Source organism: Vanessa atalanta, chromosome 18 (assembly GCF_905147765.1).
Source record: "Vanessa atalanta chromosome 18, ilVanAtal1.2, whole genome shotgun sequence".
Lineage (NCBI taxonomy): Eukaryota > Metazoa > Arthropoda > Insecta > Lepidoptera > Nymphalidae > Vanessa > Vanessa atalanta.
The window spans coordinates 4,231,321-4,251,252 of record NC_061888.1 but is presented as its reverse complement, the minus strand read 5'-3'; the positions used below and the strand labels follow the sequence as shown (position 1 = coordinate 4,251,252).

The 19,932-nt window shown below is 31.1% G+C and overlaps 4 protein-coding genes across 5 annotated transcripts; 2 read left to right on the top strand and 2 right to left on the bottom strand.

Moving 5' to 3' along the window:
- Positions 1-1,088: 1,088 nt before the first annotated feature.
- On the bottom strand, positions 1,089-8,595 carry LOC125070775 (L-threonine ammonia-lyase-like). 2 transcript variants are annotated; one of them, XM_047680735.1, is made up of 9 exons: positions 8,533-8,595; positions 8,001-8,114; positions 6,106-6,176; positions 5,638-5,925; positions 4,559-4,721; positions 4,245-4,400; positions 2,431-2,567; positions 1,788-2,013; positions 1,089-1,461 (listed from the first exon to the last, which is right to left on the bottom strand). In XM_047680735.1, the coding sequence occupies exons 1-9, from the start codon at positions 8,557-8,559 to the stop codon at positions 1,303-1,305; spliced, it is 1,341 nt and encodes a 446-aa protein (XP_047536691.1). In that variant the 5' UTR covers positions 8,560-8,595; the 3' UTR covers positions 1,089-1,302. The 2 variants fall into 2 exon arrangements, with proteins under 2 accessions (XP_047536691.1, XP_047536692.1); XM_047680736.1 differs by lacking the exon at positions 8,533-8,595 and adding an exon at positions 8,284-8,308.
- A 3,769-nt stretch (positions 8,596-12,364) lies between these two features.
- On the top strand, positions 12,365-13,388 carry LOC125070776 (DNA-directed RNA polymerase II subunit RPB3). The gene has a single exon (XM_047680737.1). The coding sequence runs from the start codon at positions 12,522-12,524 to the stop codon at positions 13,347-13,349; it is 828 nt and encodes a 275-aa protein (XP_047536693.1). The 5' UTR covers positions 12,365-12,521; the 3' UTR covers positions 13,350-13,388.
- A 781-nt stretch (positions 13,389-14,169) lies between these two features.
- On the top strand, positions 14,170-18,167 carry LOC125070777 (L-threonine ammonia-lyase-like). Its single transcript, XM_047680738.1, has 10 exons — positions 14,170-14,270; positions 14,380-14,478; positions 14,910-14,980; positions 15,055-15,187; positions 15,559-15,710; positions 16,016-16,178; positions 16,611-16,766; positions 16,977-17,113; positions 17,279-17,504; positions 18,005-18,167. Exons 1-10 carry the CDS (start codon positions 14,268-14,270, stop codon positions 18,134-18,136), a joined length of 1,272 nt encoding a protein of 423 aa, XP_047536694.1. The 5' UTR covers positions 14,170-14,267; the 3' UTR covers positions 18,137-18,167.
- A 106-nt stretch (positions 18,168-18,273) lies between these two features.
- LOC125071113 (40S ribosomal protein S25) lies at positions 18,274-19,900 on the bottom strand. The gene is made up of 4 exons (XM_047681204.1): positions 19,859-19,900; positions 19,139-19,231; positions 18,732-18,915; positions 18,274-18,386 (listed from the first exon to the last, which is right to left on the bottom strand). Exons 1-4 carry the CDS (start codon positions 19,898-19,900, stop codon positions 18,307-18,309), a joined length of 399 nt encoding a protein of 132 aa, XP_047537160.1. The 3' UTR covers positions 18,274-18,306.
- Between the last annotated feature and the right edge of the window lie 32 nt (positions 19,901-19,932).

Genomic DNA, 19,932 nt, shown 5'->3' with positions numbered 1-19,932 from the left:
TATTTTGTAAAAGAATAACAAATATACAGTGGCGGACTAAACCCGTCAGAGGCCCGGGCCGGCAAAGATGAATGAGGCCCCCCATTCATTCATGGATTCCTGTGGAAGTACCCGCTACAAAGACGATTTCCCCAGCGTAATGGACGCGTTCAGCGAAGTTAAAAGAATATTAGTTCCGCTTTAAAAGTCTAGATGGCTGTAGAGCTTAGTGTTTTGATCTTGATGAAATTATGTTGGTACTAAGCACATTTTTAAAGTCTTGTTTAGGATTTGATCAGAGGAACGCGGATGGATTTGGGTACCCCCCAAGCATAGATGCCCGGGGCGAACTGTCCCTTCCGCCCCCTGTTAGTCCTCCACTGCAAAAATACACACATACTAACTTTCGCCTTTATAATATTATTAAGGATTGTAAGGGCATAAATCCTTCAGATATACATTCTTCTGACGTAAGTATTTTCAAATAAATACATAAATACTCAGATGATGCCATTGTAAACTACTACGCTTATGAATTAATAAGCCCTTCTAAAAATTCAGACATTTGTAGAAATTATGGGCCAGTTAATTTTATTTTTTAGAATTTATAGAATAATTAAATTTTATATAAATACAAAGAATATTTAAAATTTCGAACAATAACAATCAATTTTAATTTAATATTATTGTTTGAAAAAATGTTCTCCAATCACCAGATTGAGAATCGAAAGATGATTAATGAATTGATAACACTGAATAAGATAGAAGATCATATAATATAATTATACATCATGAATATAGGATAACATTAATTTTAGAGCAATAAATAAATAGTTCATATATTTTAAATATTCATAGATTCAATATAATAACAAATTTTGATTTACTTCTTGCAGTCTATTGTATATAAATAATGTACCATTGAAAATAAGTGAATGTCGAATAATTTTGTGATATAATCTATATAATACATTTAAAAAAGCCATATTTCCCTCCCGCCATTACTTGAGAATGACTTTACATATTTTATTCGTCTTTTATTTTTAAGTTTTCTAATACATTGTAGAAGGATCGGAAAGTAAATAAAATTCTTAATCCACCCAGACGAAGTTGCGACGTGTAGCTAGTTTATTATAAAAAGACTGATATCATGCGAAAGGTACCCCTTGCAATATCGTCCAATTCATGAGGATGAATAATCATCACAAATGTAACTTTATAGTAATACTTTAAATTCCAAATGGTGATCCGTAATAAAGGTAACAATAATTAATATTTATGACGTGATAAATATCAATAAACTATATTTTTTTAGTCGTAAAATTATTTTGAAACATCATCCAGCGAGTCTGTGCTCGGCCTCCGATTGCTTGAGCAATCTTCCGGCTCCCGAGAGAAGTACCATTCTTTATAAGTATTAGTGATCATTGAACGTAGTTGGTTCATGTGTTCTGGACCTCGAGTTTCGCATACTACTTTCACCTGTAAATTAAATGATAAAAAGGTCAAAGGATTGTATGACATTTATAGAAAGTATTTATTATGTAGCTGCTATATTCTTACCATATTAACAGGTCGCTTTTCAAAATTAAAGTAAAATAAAAATAGCCTTATGATGTCACAACAACAACGTATTTTTTTTTGTTACAATAAATAAACAAAATTTATTATAATGATTAGTTATAGATATGAGTTATATAGCATTTGAGTATTATTGAATTAGGCCAGTTGTAACCAGAATTGTGATCACCGTTAACAAAAGCACTATGAAAAACTAATTGTAAACATACCCTGATATTTAGACTCACCCGAACACTAAATATGTCTCCATACACCCAAGCGCGTTCTTGTATTATGTCCTTGATGGAGACGCCGATAGACGCAATGAGCTTGCAGAGTTCCGCGATTCCTCCGGGACGATCGCTCACGGTCACTTTGAACTTGACGAGACGTTGTTCTGCTGCAAGACCACGTTCCAGGCAACGGCCGAAGATCGTCGTATCAATATTACCACCAGATAAGATACATACTACTCTGAAAAATAAATAATATTTAATTTATAAAAATTAGCTAAATTTTTATGTTTTCAAATTATCTCGTGAATTTATCACAAACTCGTAATGCAGCAACTTCAAGCCCTTCTCATAACAAAAGGGAAAACTTTACAGTTTACACTTCACTGATATATTAACGCTGTTATTTTTTTTTAACTTGTTATGTTACTCTACATCTAAATCGTATTGTCTTTGATTAGTTGACAGTACGCTATATATGAGTAGGGTCTATGCCGAATAATTCTAATGATTAATACGTTGTATAATATATACGTTATATAATAAATTTTAACGTTAATAACGTTATATAATAAATTCGTTATTAATACGACAGTAGATAACTTAATAGTGATACTCAAACATTTTTTTTGTAATGAGATTCGTGTCTTTCACATACTTTTTGCCAGCCAACTCTGGCACATGACCCGCCATTATAGCGGAAACCCCGACGGCTCCACCGCCCTCTACCACGTACTTTTCTTGTTCCGCAAGGCGTAGGATAGCCCGAGCGATCCAATCCTCGTTTACAGTTATCTGTTGATTTTTAAATTATATATTTTCATCCGTGTTTCGGAAAGTTCATATAGCTGGTGATGTAATGACGAGAGTACCCATGCATGCGCACATGTTATAGTCTCTTTTATTTTCCGCTGAAAATGGCTGCTGTAATCGAAATCGACCAGGGGAACATCATCATAATTTATAATTTTTGTTCGAATTAGGTGACATACCTATATATTTATGAAAAAAATTCGCAGACTGGCCAATGTGCCATCTAATGGTAGATCTCACTACCACCCTTTAATATTGGCGCTGTAAGAAATATTCACTATTCCGTACATCAATTATTAAGTAAGAAATGTGGTGGTGAAGTGGTGACAATTTCCCGTTTGCCTACCTATACCATAAAATAACCAATGCGCAACCAACTTTGGGAACTAAAAACTTGAGACCTTTTTTATTCGTCCTTCAAACGAGGAACATAAGAATACCAAATATTACTGTCTGGCGGTTGAATATATGATGAGAATGTGGTACCTACCTAAGAAAATAAATTTCATCAATAATTTTCGTGAATTAATAAAATCATTATTCTTAGCATCTCAAGCTTCCAACATTGATTGTTGGAAGTTGGAAAATATTGTCTTTTAAGATGTTTTATATCTGGTATATGTGTATTTTCTGTTTATGTCAGCCCAAAACAAACCGCAACATAAAAATATTTGTATATGTGGTGGGATAATAGATGAGTGGGATAAAAAAGTAAGTCATATTTAAATGTAGTTTAGAGCTTTACTTAACAGGAAATACAATATTCTTTGGAAATTATCAATATAACCTTAAGAATAATATGCGGAAGTTAATATAAGTATGAAAGCTTTTTCATAATGGTTACAATCTACAATATTACCATAAATTGTAGGCCATAGAATAGGTATTGTAGTTATTACTTTAATTGTTTATAGTCTTGAATGTTCTTTTTTTGCGATTAAACAACTGGATGGTTGTTATAATAAGTAAATATATAATAGTATGCGTATTCAGATATCATACGTTTTATTAATTATACAAAAAAATATTGCGTTCTAATTTTAATCATATTGTAAATTAATAACATAAACATGCGAAAAAAAACATAATTTAAACTTTTTTGGCATAAAATTTAATTATATAAATCTTGTTAAATAATAATATTTATAGTTTATTATAAATTAACGATAATGTTATCATTTTTTTTATCTCGGATCTCACTCGTGTACAGTCAGTGTATTGATTATAAAAAGAGGGTATCAGGTCATGTCAAAGTTCAGTTGTGTCTCATAATGTTTTATTAACATTAATTTTATTATAAAGTTTAAAAGAATCCATAAATATTTCAGAGTTAGGTGTTTTTGTATAAAACACATAACTATTTATAAAATCATTAGTTTTGTTGAACCTATACTCCAGCCGTATGTAATTATTACAATATATGGTACAAAAACATTTTCTGAAATTTGTTTTTATTTTTACCGAATGCTTGCAGTATTTTGTAAATTGGTATATATAAAAAATAATAATAATACAAAGAATCTGTGAGCATAATATGTGATGCAATTTGTGAAGAAATTGAACATATGATAACTTTAAGACAATATCAAAAAATAGGCAAAAATGTAAAATTTTGGGCTCTAAATTATTTATAGTGATTTTGGACATATCTTTACTTACCATTCTGTCAATAAGTGACTTGACGGTTGCAAACGCATTATACCCAACTGTAGACACTGCAAGACCGTCTGCTAATGTTGAACGTATTTCAACGCTCACTGGTTCCCCTTTCTCTAAAGCAACCTCCATGCTCGGGCATTTTTCAGTTTCTACACCCTATTGACGAACACAAAGTTAGGATTATTAGGAAATTAAGGCGTGATGCGATGTGTGCGATGTGTTTAACTCAGTAATGCAATTATACTGAAAACTGGTAATTCAAATTGATTTTAAAAATATATACGTATAAATATATTTGATATAAGATTACTTGCATAAATAAGAACATGTGGCTTAAGATGTTTTACTGCTGTGACCACACCTGCTAGAAGTCCACCGCCTCCTACTGGTACCAGCACTGCATCAATGTCTGGAACTTGCTCCAATATTTCCAAGGCTACAGTCCCTTGACCAGCCATAATGTGAGGATGATCGTAACTTTTATACGAAAAATGAATAGAAATAATAATAACAGTTAGTACAGATACATTTCATCGTCTCTGAGTAGCACTGCTTCCGATTTTATTGATTTATGTGGTTATATGTACACTACATATGAGTGTATCACCATTTGATAATGCGAAAAATAAAGTGTCAATTATTGTAATCAGTATATATTATGAGTTTAAATGGTTATTTATTAACGAAAGTTCAAAATAAGAATTAATTTATTAAAAAATCCATAAATAAAAATGCATTTCTTTAAACGTTTGTCACGTGACACAAAACGCTCCTCATTGGTCGGGTTTATGGTGATGTCACTTGCTTGTTAACTTCGTTTGCCTAATCCACATACAGATGTGGATTATATGTGTAAATATGGAATTTAAATTTGATAATTTTCAGCAAATATGTACTAGAATAAAAAAAAACAACTTTTACTGGGTTCCTTAACCTCTACTAAATAATATAAAAAGGAATTTTAAAAATCAATCAAATAGCCTATTACTACAGTTAAACCTGCTATTACATTATTTATTCCGTATATATTTTCTTTGAGTTTTATTTTCAATTGTATGGAAAATAAAATTACAATATTAAATTACTGAAATAATTATAATATATTGGATAAATAAGCAGTTAATATATATAAAAATAATAACTTTTAGAAAGTATTAAAATCTACTACTATACTACGGGGTACTTTTAGTATCAAGCTACTTATAAGCTAAAATATTTTATTGAGTATTTTTTGCTACCGACTTCAATTAATTCCTGTATAGCATCTCTGATCCGTTTAACTTTTCTATTACTTTCTAACTATCTACAATAGAACAATTATTCGTTTACAGTAGGGGGATATTTTTTCTCAGAAAGTCATAAATCATTCCACACGATTATTGATGCAACTTACCCGTTAATATATACTAGTCCTTTCTCTTTAGCCAACATCATGGCGTAGTACTTCGCCTCTTTCATATCATGGCCATGTATGATGACATTCGCTCCATATGACCGACAGTTCTCTATCTTCATGATTGGAGCTACGTTCGGCATGACCACAGTTACAGGAATGTTTAGTTGCTTTGCGTGGTAGCTGAGACCCTGGGAATGGTTTCCCAGTGAAGCTGATATTACACCGCGTTCCTTGGCCTCCGGTGATAGGAGAAGCAATGCGTTTCGTGCTCCTCTCTCTTTGAAACTAGCGAATAATTATACAACATTATTATAAAATAACATTTTCGATTTAAAATAAAAAAATCTTTATAAAAGATTTTCTTAGAATATATTCCTTGTTTAAGATGTCATTTAAAAATTGTACAACAACATTAAAAAAAAAAAACAATCATCGAAACGTACGAAACCGTTTTTAGCTTCTTACCTTCCAGTATATTGTAGGAAGTCATTCTTGAGATAAATGTCCATACCGTATATCGAGGACATGTGAGATTTCTGTAATTTTTAAAGTAGTTTTTTTTTTTAATTTTAACATTTAATTCGTAGAATTACAATGTTATCAGATCAGGCTTAAAAAATAAGATTCGAACCTGTATTTACGTGTTATTTCAAAGGTAAACTGAAACTTAGAGCCTTAAAAAAAGTTGGTTCGTTGTAACCATTTAAATAAAAAGGATACAATCATTACATATACATTAGCAGCCTGTAAATTTCCCGCCGCTGGGCTAAGGCTTCCTCTCCCTTTGGGGAGAAGGTTTGGAGCATATTTCACCACGCTGGTCCAATGCGGGTTGGTGGAATACATATGTGGCAGAATTTCGTTGAAATTAGACACATGCAGGTTTCCTCACTATGTTTTCCTCCACCGCCAAGCACGAGATGAATTATACACAAATTAAGCACATGAAATTCAGTGGTGATTGCCTGGGTTTGAACCCGAAATCATCGGTTAAGATGCACACGTTCTAACCATTGGGCCATCTCGGCTCATTGTTATTGTAATTATATCTTTAAAGGTAATTACAATTATAAATTCGTAATCCAAGTTTACGCGTTTTCGATATTATCGTGCTTACAGCTAATTTTATATACTGATAAAAACCTATTTATTTTCCTGGGTAAGTTAATTGAGTTTATGTAACCTCATAAACTTAAATTGTAATTGAATCTCGATAGTAAAAGTATGACGTAAATAGTAGGTATATAAACACCTCACAAGTTATATCTATATAACGTACTAACGGGTATTTGCAAATGTTTCGCATTCAAACTGGGATTTAACTATGATTTCTAATGTTTCCCGAGAAGCGATATCGTTTAGTGAAATGGACATTGTTTTAAACAATATTTAATGTGGAGATGGAAGCTTTTTTCTCAATATTTTTATTTTATTACAAAATAAAATATGTAGTGTTTCAAAACTACAACATTTTTACCTACTGTAAGAAAATCTGCAACTATAACACCGATTCTTATTTGTCATCTTTTAAAGAACACTAAGGTCCGTAAAATACGCGGTTGACAATTAACTAATATTATTCTGCTGAATGTATATTTTGTCTATTTTTATACTACCTATGTAGCCTAAAGTGATATAAGACGTGCTTATATTACTTTTGAGTTTTAGCTACACTTTAGACTGTACTTATTCATAATTCAAAAGAGAATATTTCGAGAATATTTATATTATTATATTTGTATTAATCTTTTAAATTGTGATTTAAGATTGTGATGTGAATTAAGAATACATATTTTGAATAATTTTGATTTGAAAAATTTAATATCTCTTCATCATTAGTTTTTTGAATAATTAATATTCTTAACCATTATCTTGTAAAAAGATTTTTACCTTGCAAACAATATAATTAATTAATTATTTTATAAACTAAGTAATCTAATTATAACAATAGTGTCACATTTAGCTTTTACTCAAGATTTTTCGTGTATAATTTTTATATATGTCATGTGTGTGTGTGTATATTTGATGGCGTACATTTTTTTAACTTTGGTCGCGAAATAAGTTCACTTTAATTTAGTTCATTTGTAAATCTTGGACTTATTTTACTCCCTTGTGTCAGTTAACCGTTGGCCGTTCTTTTCCGAGCCTCATAGCATCGGTAGTCGGTACCCAGCATATTTAATATGACTAACCTCTTTTGTAAATTAAAGATTTTTGGAAAATTTGATAAATGAACATGTTATTTATAACAGGATATGAAAGGATTTATCGGGTTTTTTAATAACATTAAGGCGAAGCAAAGTACGTGAATTAAATTAAATCCTTTCTCGTACCACGAAAATGACAAATCTTTAACTCACCACGCATGGCGTTTTAGTAATTCCACTTTGAATTCTGAATGCGGCAGCCGATACGTCCTCAAACGATATCCTTTGAGGGTTTTCCTTATCACACATAGGGTCAAACTCAACGGTCTGAAAAACCATTTTGTTCTGTTAGTACATAGCACTTTAATGTTATTCCCTCTACTTCAAAACCCTGACTGAGAATGGTCCATAGTTTTAATAAGTCCAACGTATTTTGTTGGGGTCAAAAGAGTCACTAGAATCATAGCGATACGCTAATTAGAGAAAGATACTAAACTAAATTGCAGGCAACTAATTGTGTATGTAAGTGTCATTTATTTACTGAAAGCGATGAGAGTTAATTACACATAATTATATCATAATAGGGTTGTTAATGTTTTATTTAGTTAATAAATAAAACCTATATAGAAAAAATCAGTCGAATTTTATTCGTAGATAATTTTTATTTAAAAGTTAAAAATAAATGAAATGTGAAATTATGAATAAAGAAAATGTGTTAAAAATATCTTATCATGTGAAAACTTACTGAACTTCTATTTTCGTAAAGCTCCATATTACAATTTTTGTATTGAATTAAATGAAATCAAAAAACGCGCTTACTCTTACGCGTCCAAGTTTAAACTAAGAAATACGGCACCTTTCGCCATGAATTAGACTGTTATGTAAAATTCATTGGAACACTAATGTAATATTTACGATTTATAATAAAATTTAAGAAACAATTACGTATCCATACTTTTATAGGAATGATAATGGAGATCGGAAATTTGTAACTTAAATATAAAACACGATAAATTGTTTATATTGATGTATATATATATATATTATTTTGTAAATAAGTTTTATTTGTTTATAATTCTATTTCTTAATAATAATTGTTTATTAATTCAACGAACGATATTTCGTACTGTTTCCCTAATAATTAGTTATGATATGATAGTTCAGGAATTCCCTAAATAAAATTGTTCCACTGCTAGGCGAAGACGTCCTCTCAGATATAACGAAGAAGGTAAATAAATTTATATATAATCACACTAACTTTCCGCAACCGAAAGTCAAATACATCCTTTATAGGGTTCGGTTACTTACTCTTACTGATGGTCACTTATTACATGACCATTATTCCCCAGGTTTTTTGCAATACACCTTTATTTAGACGGGCCTCATTATAGCATATTTATAGTGATTTTGGACAATGACTCAAGATGCCTAAAAGTATACCGTTTTTTTATTTCCTCTCTATCGAAGTTTAGGGTTAACACGCTTAAAAAAATGATAATATGATTTTTACTGACTAATTCTCATTAACTGCCCGGAGTTTGGCAGTTGGTTGTTTTCGGTTATGTCGGTTTTCCGTCCACATCAAATTATAATATTGATTAAATGGAGACTGCACTTAATTATTTTTACGCATACTCTAGTGTATTTATAGCGTGTTATTAAATACGTACGTATACAGAATTACAGAGTATAACCCAAATATATAATTAAGACTAGAGATGATGATCCTTTTATTTTCATACTAAGGTATAATCCTTTTATTTTTATACTAAGGTATGAAAATAAGAGGATCGTCACTAATTGTAAGCAAATAAAAAAAATTAACTGTATATTATTTTTTAATTTAACGTCAGTTTTGGCTCTGAACTCGAGCAGTCGTGACGAATGCATGTAAATCATTACATAGTATAAAACAAAGTCCCTTACCGCTGTCTATCCCTGTGTAAGCTTAGATCTTTTAAATTACACAACTGATTTTGATGTGTTTTTTTTAATAGATAGATTAATTCAAGAGGAAGGTTTATAAGTATAATCAATGCACAATATAGCAGAGAAACATTGTTAATTTTAGAGGTTTCTAAAGTAATTTCAAAAATAAACACATTTTTTTGCGCTAGGTACATTGCAAACGCTGGCTGAACCCTAGGAGATAGATCAAAATAATGTAGTACACTTTAAATACTTTAAAAATGTCTTTAAAAAAGCATACCATTTTTCAATGTGTTTATTTATGACATATATGTCTATCTCTTAGGTATAACCCACAATAACCATTTTTTATCCTTTAGTTTTTACGAGAAATGATAGCTTATTTTCCAAGCGATTTTAAGCAAGACAGCATTAATCCTTATCCAATTAAGTGTGTACCTCAAATAAATTGTGCATTTAATATAGATCAATATGGTCTTTTACAGCATGTAATTTAAATGAATATTTTCGAAGATATTACAGATTTAAAATGCATGGTTATAGCGGTTTGTATTGTCTGACAAAAATCTGTGAACGTTGTGAGACATTCTGTAGTATATTTAGTATCAGCATTGCATCCATGCGAAGCCGGGCGGGTCGCTAGTTTATCTTTATATGTAATTTAAAAATGATTTGCAGACATTCGATTTCTATTTGCATCAGTACGATTAATCTGTTAATGTCGGAACTAAATAAAGATATTAACTAAAGTATAAAAATCAATTTATGGCGGTAATTTGTTAAAAAAAAAAAACAAAGTACAACAAATTAATGTCGTGTGAAAAGTTGATAAGCATAGAATTTCAATTTTACCGCACTGATAAAATTAATTTATTTTAAAGTATGGTTAAACAAGGAGATTTAGTGGAGTCAAATGAAGAAAAAGGTACTAAAAAAAATGAAGAACGGAATGTGAAATAGTACCTACCTACTGGTTCAACAGCAATGCTTTTCGTGAAGTAATTAAATAATAAAATATTCTTTGAGGTACAATTTTAGTTGAGTTTTATACATTTTCTGTATTTTAATATTTCGGTTGTTGGAAGTTTCGCCTGCCCTCTAGGTTGCCTCAGTGCCCCACTAAAAGTTCTCAATACGACTGAAAAGGCGGATATATATTTTTGGTAGTATATATGTATCTGTTAATTTAGGAAATTGATGATATTTGTCATTCTTCAAACAATTAAAGAAGTTCAAGTATTATTTATAAAAATACATACATAGATAGATAGCCTAAGCCTTTGGAAAAATAATTAAATTTGTAAAAAATACTATTATTTCTAGGTTTAGAGAGTGTGAAATGCTTAAAATATTATGGAGAGAACGTTTTTCATGTTTTGCATCCAGTTGTGTCTTGCTCCCTTCTGAAGGTCGTCGGTCAATGTGGGTATACGACACCGTACACTGCGTTTTCTAATCTGCGGTCTCAGTACTTCTTTTGATCGCTTATACGGATAATGAAAATTTCTCGTTTGCAATAGTAGTCATTGTGACGTGTCAAAATATCAAGCAATTAAAGGCAAATCTTTTGCAACAAGTATATTAAGCAATATGAAGAACTCCATGAGACTATGCAATACATGAGTAAAATGAGTAAAAACGATTGTAGAAAAATTTTCTTTTACCGTCCGCTCTACTCGAGGAACTAATTTAAGCCGCAGAATATATAAGTGTAAGCAAGATAGAAATATAATATATATAGAAGCAGTCTGTAAGCGGTTTTGAGGAGAATGTTTTTGAGCTTAATCTTAAACCACTACTTTGCAGTTTTCTATGCAAGTTTTATCACAATGTTTCCTTCATCACCGAACACGAGTAGAATTATAAACACCATTAAATTTTCACGTGCTTAACGCTTAAATTCAGTGCTTGCGTTTGACCCACTAATCTTTGTTTAAGATTCACGTGTTCTAACCACTAGGCCGATATATAAAATCTCAAATATAAAATGGGCTGAAATTTTCATACCCACTAACATTCGGCCATTTGTGTCAGTAACATTGCGGAAATATGAATATATTGAGCAACGATATTTTACCGCCAAACAACAGTACTTAGTATGGTTTTGTGCCGATTTGAAGGTTGACTAAGTCATTGTAACTATATGCACAAGGGATATACCTAACATCTTAGTTCCCAAGGTTGGTGGCGCATTGGCGATGTTAGGGATTGTTAATATTTCTTACAGCGCCATGGTCAATGGGCGGTGGTGACCACTTACCATCAGGGGGCCCATATGCTCATCATATACCATAAAAAAATAGAAGTAATATTGTCAAAATAATTTCTCTATTTATTGCTCCACTAATTTCTTCAGATAGATTAATACGTTCACTTTAAATACAAAATGACTTTTTTTTAACATGTTGCAGGTAGTTTGTTTCCAAATAGCTGATATGACTATTTATTTATTCCAAAAAACATAGAAAATATGAAACAAAATTCATATAAGTAAAAGGTAAAATATAATTTTAAAAAGGTATACGTATAACTTAAAATACACAAAAATTAAATAGCCGATGGTTTATACATTTATGATAAGTCGACGATGTCAGACAGCTTTAGCTGTGATAAGTGACAACTGACAAATAATAAATTTGACAGTTAGAAGTTTGGTTAATATATGACGCTAATTTTACGTATGTTATGTTGTTTGGCTCCACGAAATAGTTAATTATAGTGGAAATTTACGTGTTACTGATATTGTCTGAAACAGAGAATATTTTAACCCTAGTTACGTATATTTACTAGTTTTTAAAGTACATAATGCCGTATGCTAATCAGCCGTCTGTTCATATAACAGAATTAACTGACGATAATGTAAAATTTGTAGTTGAAGACACGGAATTAAGTGTTGCAAATAGTATGCGTCGTGTATTTATTGCAGAAACACCCACCATGGCTATAGATTGGGTACAACTAGAAGCAAACTCCACAGTTCTTAGCGATGAATTCCTTGCACATCGTATAGGGCTTATACCTCTTATATCGGACGATGTAGTCGACAAAATCCGCTATTCCAGAGATTGTATGTGTGCCGATTTCTGCACGGAGTGTAGTGTTGAGTTTACTTTGGATGTTAAATGCACCGGTGATCAAACAAGACATGTTACTACTGCTGACTTAAAATCAAGTGATCCGAGAGTAGTGCCTGTCACATCACGTCATAGGGATGAAGACCAAGCAGATTATGGAGAGCTTGATGAAATTTTAATCATTAAATTACGAAAAGGACAAGAGTTAAAATTACGTGCTTATGCTAAAAAAGGTTTCGGTAAAGAACATGCAAAATGGAATCCAACCGCTGGAGTTTCCTTCGAATATGATCCTGATAATGTTATGAAGCATACTTTATACCCGAGACCAGATGAATGGCCTAAGAGTGAGCACACTGAGCTTGATGAAGATCAATATGAGGCAGAATTTAACTGGGAGGCTAAGCCCAATAAGTTCTTCTATAATGTAGAATCTTCAGGTGCATTAAAACCAGAAAATATAGTTCTCATGGGTATTGTAGTCTTAAAAAATAAACTATTGAATTTACAAGTTCAATTGGCACAAGAAACTCAAAATGATGCTTTAGCAATTAACTAGTTTTAAATAAATAATTAAAGTAAGAAAATATATTCATAATTATGTGTTTTATTTTTTTAACCTCATCATCCTTATTTACTTGCCCTTATTATTTCGAATTCATATATTAAAACTAATACTTGATTCCTCGATACTAACGCACTGTCACTGATACTCCTTCCAAAAAATAAAATAGTTTTTTTTCTTGTATACTCATTTTGTATTCTATCTATCACGATTCATACTCAATTAGGCTGAATGCATATGAGCGATCAGCATTAATTTGTCAACTTAGTGACCTGGTTCCTACCGAGTGCTTGCTTGATGCTTCACCAATATTATATATTTACCAACCAACCGACAAACAATATTATATATTTAATCTACACTTTAATATATCTAAAGAGTTTATTTGAGTCTTTTATTATCCTTTTCATAATATAATACTGCAAACATAAATGAAGCTTTCATTTCATATCATTTGTGTAGGTAGTCTAAGCAGCAGTAGATTTTTGTCGATAGTACTTTTTTGTCATGAATCAAGATTGAATTCTAATAATATATATATAAATGAGTACCTAAAATGCGAAAGCTTAAAATATAATTAATATTATAGATGTTTATTAGTAACTAATTCTTTTTCTGGTGCAGTTGCTTGAAACTATTATTTTTTTTATTTTATTCTTGCTTAGACCAACTAGTGAAATAAACTTTACTTAAATAACAACAATCTAACAAATACTGGCTTTAAAAAAAAATAGACTTGTAGTGCTTTCTCTGTTTATGACCTTCTTGGTATTTGACATTTTTTTTACAAATTAAGTATGTGATCCCTTTTGTGTTTAGTTTGACAAAATTCTAGTGAATAATTAAAATTGTGTAGAAATATCATAAAATATAAATTTACACTAAAACACTAACAAAAGAAAAAGCTCTACAATGGTAAGTTTTTCAATAAAAACTGAAAACGAAACTGTATGTAAACAATGTTAAATGTTTTGAATTTTAAAACGTTAATGAGGTATAAATAAATAATTGGTAAAAATTTAAGGACGAACCTGTATTAGATAAGCCTTACGTTTTATCATTCAATGAAATTAAACAAGCGGCTGAAAGAATTGAAAACGGTATAATTCATACACCTCTTTGCGTGAGTATTATTGATATATTTTCTAAAAATTACATTGTTCATACTTGTTCATCTACTCCGATTCCCAAATGCTAGCAAGTACCAATTTTTAGCTCAACAACGAAAAATGTACATAGCCGAGTAACAAAATATAAGAAAGAATTAGGACAATTTTTCAATTCCTATTATATTTTATAAAAAATAATACAATTGCCTGTTTAAAATTATATTTGCGTAACTGTTTTATTTTAAAATTTTTGGTAATGTTTCGTAATAAGAGTACCAAGAAATTAAGGTAGTTATTCAATCTCATTCAAAATTCTGTTAGAGTTCTGAAATACAATTGAAAATATAATTTATATATAAATAAAAAATAAGCCAAACTAATTCAAATTTCGTTAATTATGCCTGACTGCTTGCCTAAAATCTAAACTAACTTTTAATAATTGCAGGAAGCAAAAATTTGCAAATTTATGGACTACAATATCTATTTAAAATGTGATAACCTGCAATACACGGGAAGGTAGTTTTTTCACAGAAAAATTAATTTATAATACATACATGTTTATATTGAATATATTCACTTGCCTTTTATAGCTGTGCAGAACGTGGAATTCGAAATGCTTTTGTTGCTCAAAATGAAGAAATGAGAGAAAGAGGAGTTATTGTCCCGTCGAATGGTAATATGGCGTTGGCAGCTGCCTATCATGGTGGAACGTTAGGAATACCGGTCAGTTTCTACATTCAAATATATTTTTTATTCCATTACCTGCTACTCAGGCCCACGATCTCTATATTTGGTTGAACATTCTGGGATTAAATCCCAGTTATGGATTAGGTATCACGTAAAGATGTATGAGCCCAAATAAGTAAAGTTGTGAACGCATGACATTAAAATTAAAAATTTTATCTGTATTCAACTAAGCACATAAAATCTTTGAATTGTTAAGTTATAAAATTGAATTAAATCTAAACATAGGGTTTGGAATGTAGATTCTGCATAGCAGAACAAGCAATAAAATCAGTAGTTACTCTTATATTTCAATTTACATAAGTATGATACCTATTAAACAAAAACAGAGTAATGCCTAATTCATTTAGGTAACTGTTGTATTACCTGAGCATTGCCCACCATCGCAATCACAACGTTGTGCTGAGCTGGGCGCAGATGTGGTGATGCTTGGTGAAACGTTTGAAGATACTGTAAATTATGCTAAGAAAGCTAATCGTGAAGAACGTCAAATAATACTAAGGTTGATAATTTTATTCTTCTAAAATTGTTATAAAGAAAGAAATAAAAAACAGCTATCGCCAGCCCTAGCTAATTATCATAGTAATTACGTAATTAGTATCACTAAGGTGACTGTTCTTCTACTCAACCCTAAAACTGGCGCTGAAATATAGCCTAATATAAAATAGGTTCTTCATATATGAATATTTACGTATTACGTATAACGTTTTTCCTTATTTGAACACGAACATTAAGTATCTGCAATATACGAGTAAATTCAATTGGTCATTCAATTATAGTTATAAAATATGAAAATAATATTATCAGGTCAGATGATCCATTAGTGATGGCGGGGCTAGGTACATTAGGCGTGGAAATCATCACGCAGCTTCCGGAAACAGACGCCGTCATTGTGCCGGTCGCTACCGGCGCTTTGCTCGCTGCTACACTTGTTGCCTGCAAGAAGCTTAAGTGCACTTGTCTTATTTATGTAAGCTTTGCATACACTGATCTTGTAGTCGGTGCCTTAAATAGCGTTAAAACTAAACATTTTAAATTTTCCGTTAAACGCTGTAGACGTATGAAACATTTTTTATCGTAATATGTTTTTAAGGCTAGTTGAGTAAAATGCATCTCACGTTTAAATTTTGTAAATGTGCGGTTAAGGTGTACTGGTATATATTTAAGGAAATAGTTTTCAGCATATATACAACCACCCTGCTTCAATGCGAGGTGGTAAATGGTGAATGATGTTTTTCGTTAATGCCGAGCATGAGATTAATGGTAAGAAGAACTTAGGAATTCAATAGTGGTTGCCTGGTTTCGAACCCGCAATCACTGGTCAAGATTTACGTGGTCTAACGACTATATAGGTTATCTTGGTTCAAGGATACTTAAATCTAATGAAATTATTATTATTCAGGGTGCAGAGTGCTCAAAAGTACCAAAGATGATGAAAGCCCTACAAGCAGGACAGCCGGTGCCAGTAACAGTGGTACCAAATCTTGCACAGGGTTTGAACGCTTCCATCGTTGGAGATAATGCTTTTGCTACTATCAAAGGAAGATTAGATAGAATGGTTAAAGTTTTAACTGAATTATTTAATGTATAACATTTAGAATATTTGAAAACACTATACTTACTTGTTGTTACTATATACGCTTTTGTTACCATAAACTTTTGGCAAAAATCATAACCTAATATAACAAATATATAAATTGATAAAAAAAAATTTGAAATTGAACTGTTTTTTAAAATTCACTAACACTAAATCCTTCTGTCATAATAGTTGGTGGTAGATGAAGCCTATATTGCTCGGGCTGTGATAAGTCTTCTTGAACGTGAGCGACTCGTAGCTGACGGTGCTGGGGTTTGTGCATTAGCAGCAGTTATGCAGGGGCTCGTGCCAGAGTTAAGAGGAAAACGGTATCTTTTAAATATACGAACTTATGAACTCTGCAACATTTATAATGTAAATAGAAATGCATTAAAAAAAACTGCCACATGTTCCAGGACAATCCGTTATTTAGGGAAACAGTAACAACAGCCAACAATATTTATAAATTATGGTTCCTTTATTTCTTATTACAGTGCAGTATGTATAATCAGCGGCGGTAATATAGACTCAGGAAAATTATCACGCACGATTCAACGAGGGCTCGGTGTGAGCGGAAGGATGATGCGCTTTGCGGTAGCGCTTCCTGACCACTGCCGAGGCTTGGAGGTGCTCGCTAAGACGATTGCTGAGGAGCGCGCTGTGCTAAAGAGTTTGGTCACTGAACAAATGTGGGTTCATACCGATGTCGGGATTACTTGGGTAGGTTTAAGTGTGCTGGATCTGGTTACTGAATTTAATATATATACTCTACTGACATTATTTTATATACATATATAAATATTTACACGCCATAACGATACAAATATTTGGTGGTTTTGAACTAGCCCATCTGGTTAGGTACCACCCACTCATCATATATTCTATCGCCTAACAGCAATACTTAACATTGTTACGAGTGCATGAGACATAACATCTTAGTTCTGAAGATTAGTGTAGCATTAGTCATATTTATTTCGCATAATTATTTAATAAGATATGAATCAATTTGCATTCAGGTACATAGTATAAGTAATTTTGTTAAAAATTATAGTTCCAAAAATAATGCCTTTTTTATGCCTCTCATACAAACAAAACTCAAATTTACAATTAATATTACCAGTGTGATAAGTTTTTTTAGATAGGTACCAGGAGATTGATTTAAAATCACTTATGTCAAGAACTTCTGCTACAAATACACAATCTTAAATAATTTGTTTCAGGCTAATGTAGTTGTTGAGACTGCAAATGAAGAACATGCTACCATCTTTAAGGATCGCCTGCGCGATCTCTATCCTACAATTAGATTTGCGATGGTAGATATTGATGATAAACACAAAGCTGGATTACGATGAAATTAAAATTGTATTTGAACAAATTAAGCAAAGTTATAAAGAAAAATATTTATGTACATAGTATTGAAAGTGTTATCTATATTTATTTTGAACTGAATATTCAGTGTATTCAATGTTAATTAAATAAAAAACAAAACTTGGTTTTTGTTTTATTTAAACTTAATCATAATTTACGCAACAGGGTCATCTCCCTTAGTTGCTCTTGTGTAAATCACCTGGCCGTGGTGTTGGACTACCTGCTTGATTAAGCCTGCAAAGAAAACAATGTTCTTAGTATTCAAATCAATAAAAACAGTTTGAGAATTTTATGCAAGCTTATATTCAGACTCAATATATCAGTATTTTACTGTCACAGATTTTCCAGTTTAATCGATCATCATTTAAAGAAACAAACATTGGATCTACCTTTCTCTAGTATTAAGGTAAATTGAAATGTTTAAAAAAAATGTTATATATATATGCCTCATCGGTTTAAAATATGTTTTTAAAACACTATATATGAAACAGTAAATTATAAAGTTTGCTGGTAAAATTATATGGTTAATAACATAATTCTGAGTAAAGATTGAGAATTAAATATAATAATGAATCATACCTTTTTCTCTGAGTTCAATGAGTGCTCTTCTCGCGAGGGAACCTCTGACTTTCAATCTTTCAGAGACAACAGCAGGTGTGATCAGTTTATACTGTGGTACTTCTTTGTAGAGTTTTTCATATGTGGGCTTGTCAAACAACACTTGGTTGTTTAACTTGTCACGTACTTTTCCTTTGGACCACTTCTACAAATATAAAAATATTTTTTACCACACTGCTCACATGATTATCATCAAACAACTAACGAATTAAAACATCAGACTCAATATATCAGTTAAATTTAACTCTCACATGTTTCAAGAATAAATATTATAATCATTTGTTTTACACTAAAGCGTGTTGGTTATGTTGAAGTTGGAAGGATCGCATTTTCACATAACCTCAACATTGACATATTGTTATTCTTACCTTCTTCTTGGCTTTGCCACCACTGGACCCTTCCTTCTTCTTCTGGGTCTTCTGGGGCTGCTTTGCCGAGGATTTCGCGTCCTTCTTGGGCGGCTAAAATTAAAATAAGTCGTAGATATGACATACTGAGGCCACGAGGTTTATTTGATATAGAGTTGTTTTATAAAGTACAGGTCACTACAACGAACACTAAATACTTGATTGATTTTAAACTTATTGGTACATTGATACGGCCTCTGAGGACAGTTTAATTAATAAAATTCTATAATATTCGTAGTCTAGTATGATTACTCACCATCTTGAAAACGAAAAGAGATTATAGACGCGTACACAGATAATTTATTGAATTTTAAAACCGTACCGAGATACAGACGATAAAATATTTAATATTATACACATGTGAGCCAAAACATTTTATTTTTTATACGAGGTGTTAACAAACATTTTATTATAATTTAGATTAATATTTTACACAATTTTGACACTCTTAATTATATATTAATGTTTTATTTCAATAAAAATAATATACACATTTTCTATGGAATATTTTTTCGCGAAATAATATACATAATTCATTGTATTGTGTTTATTAGTTGTTATATTTTATAATTAACAATTATGATATAAATATCTATGAAATAAAGTATATTTTTAAAAGCAATTTCTTTGCGTACACGTTACATGTCATATGACAATAGCTATCAAAAAAGTTTTTAATACATTGAATGTTGCGAAATAATGATAGGCCTTGTTATAAATCATTTGTTGAATTAATAGGATGTTTGAAGATTTTG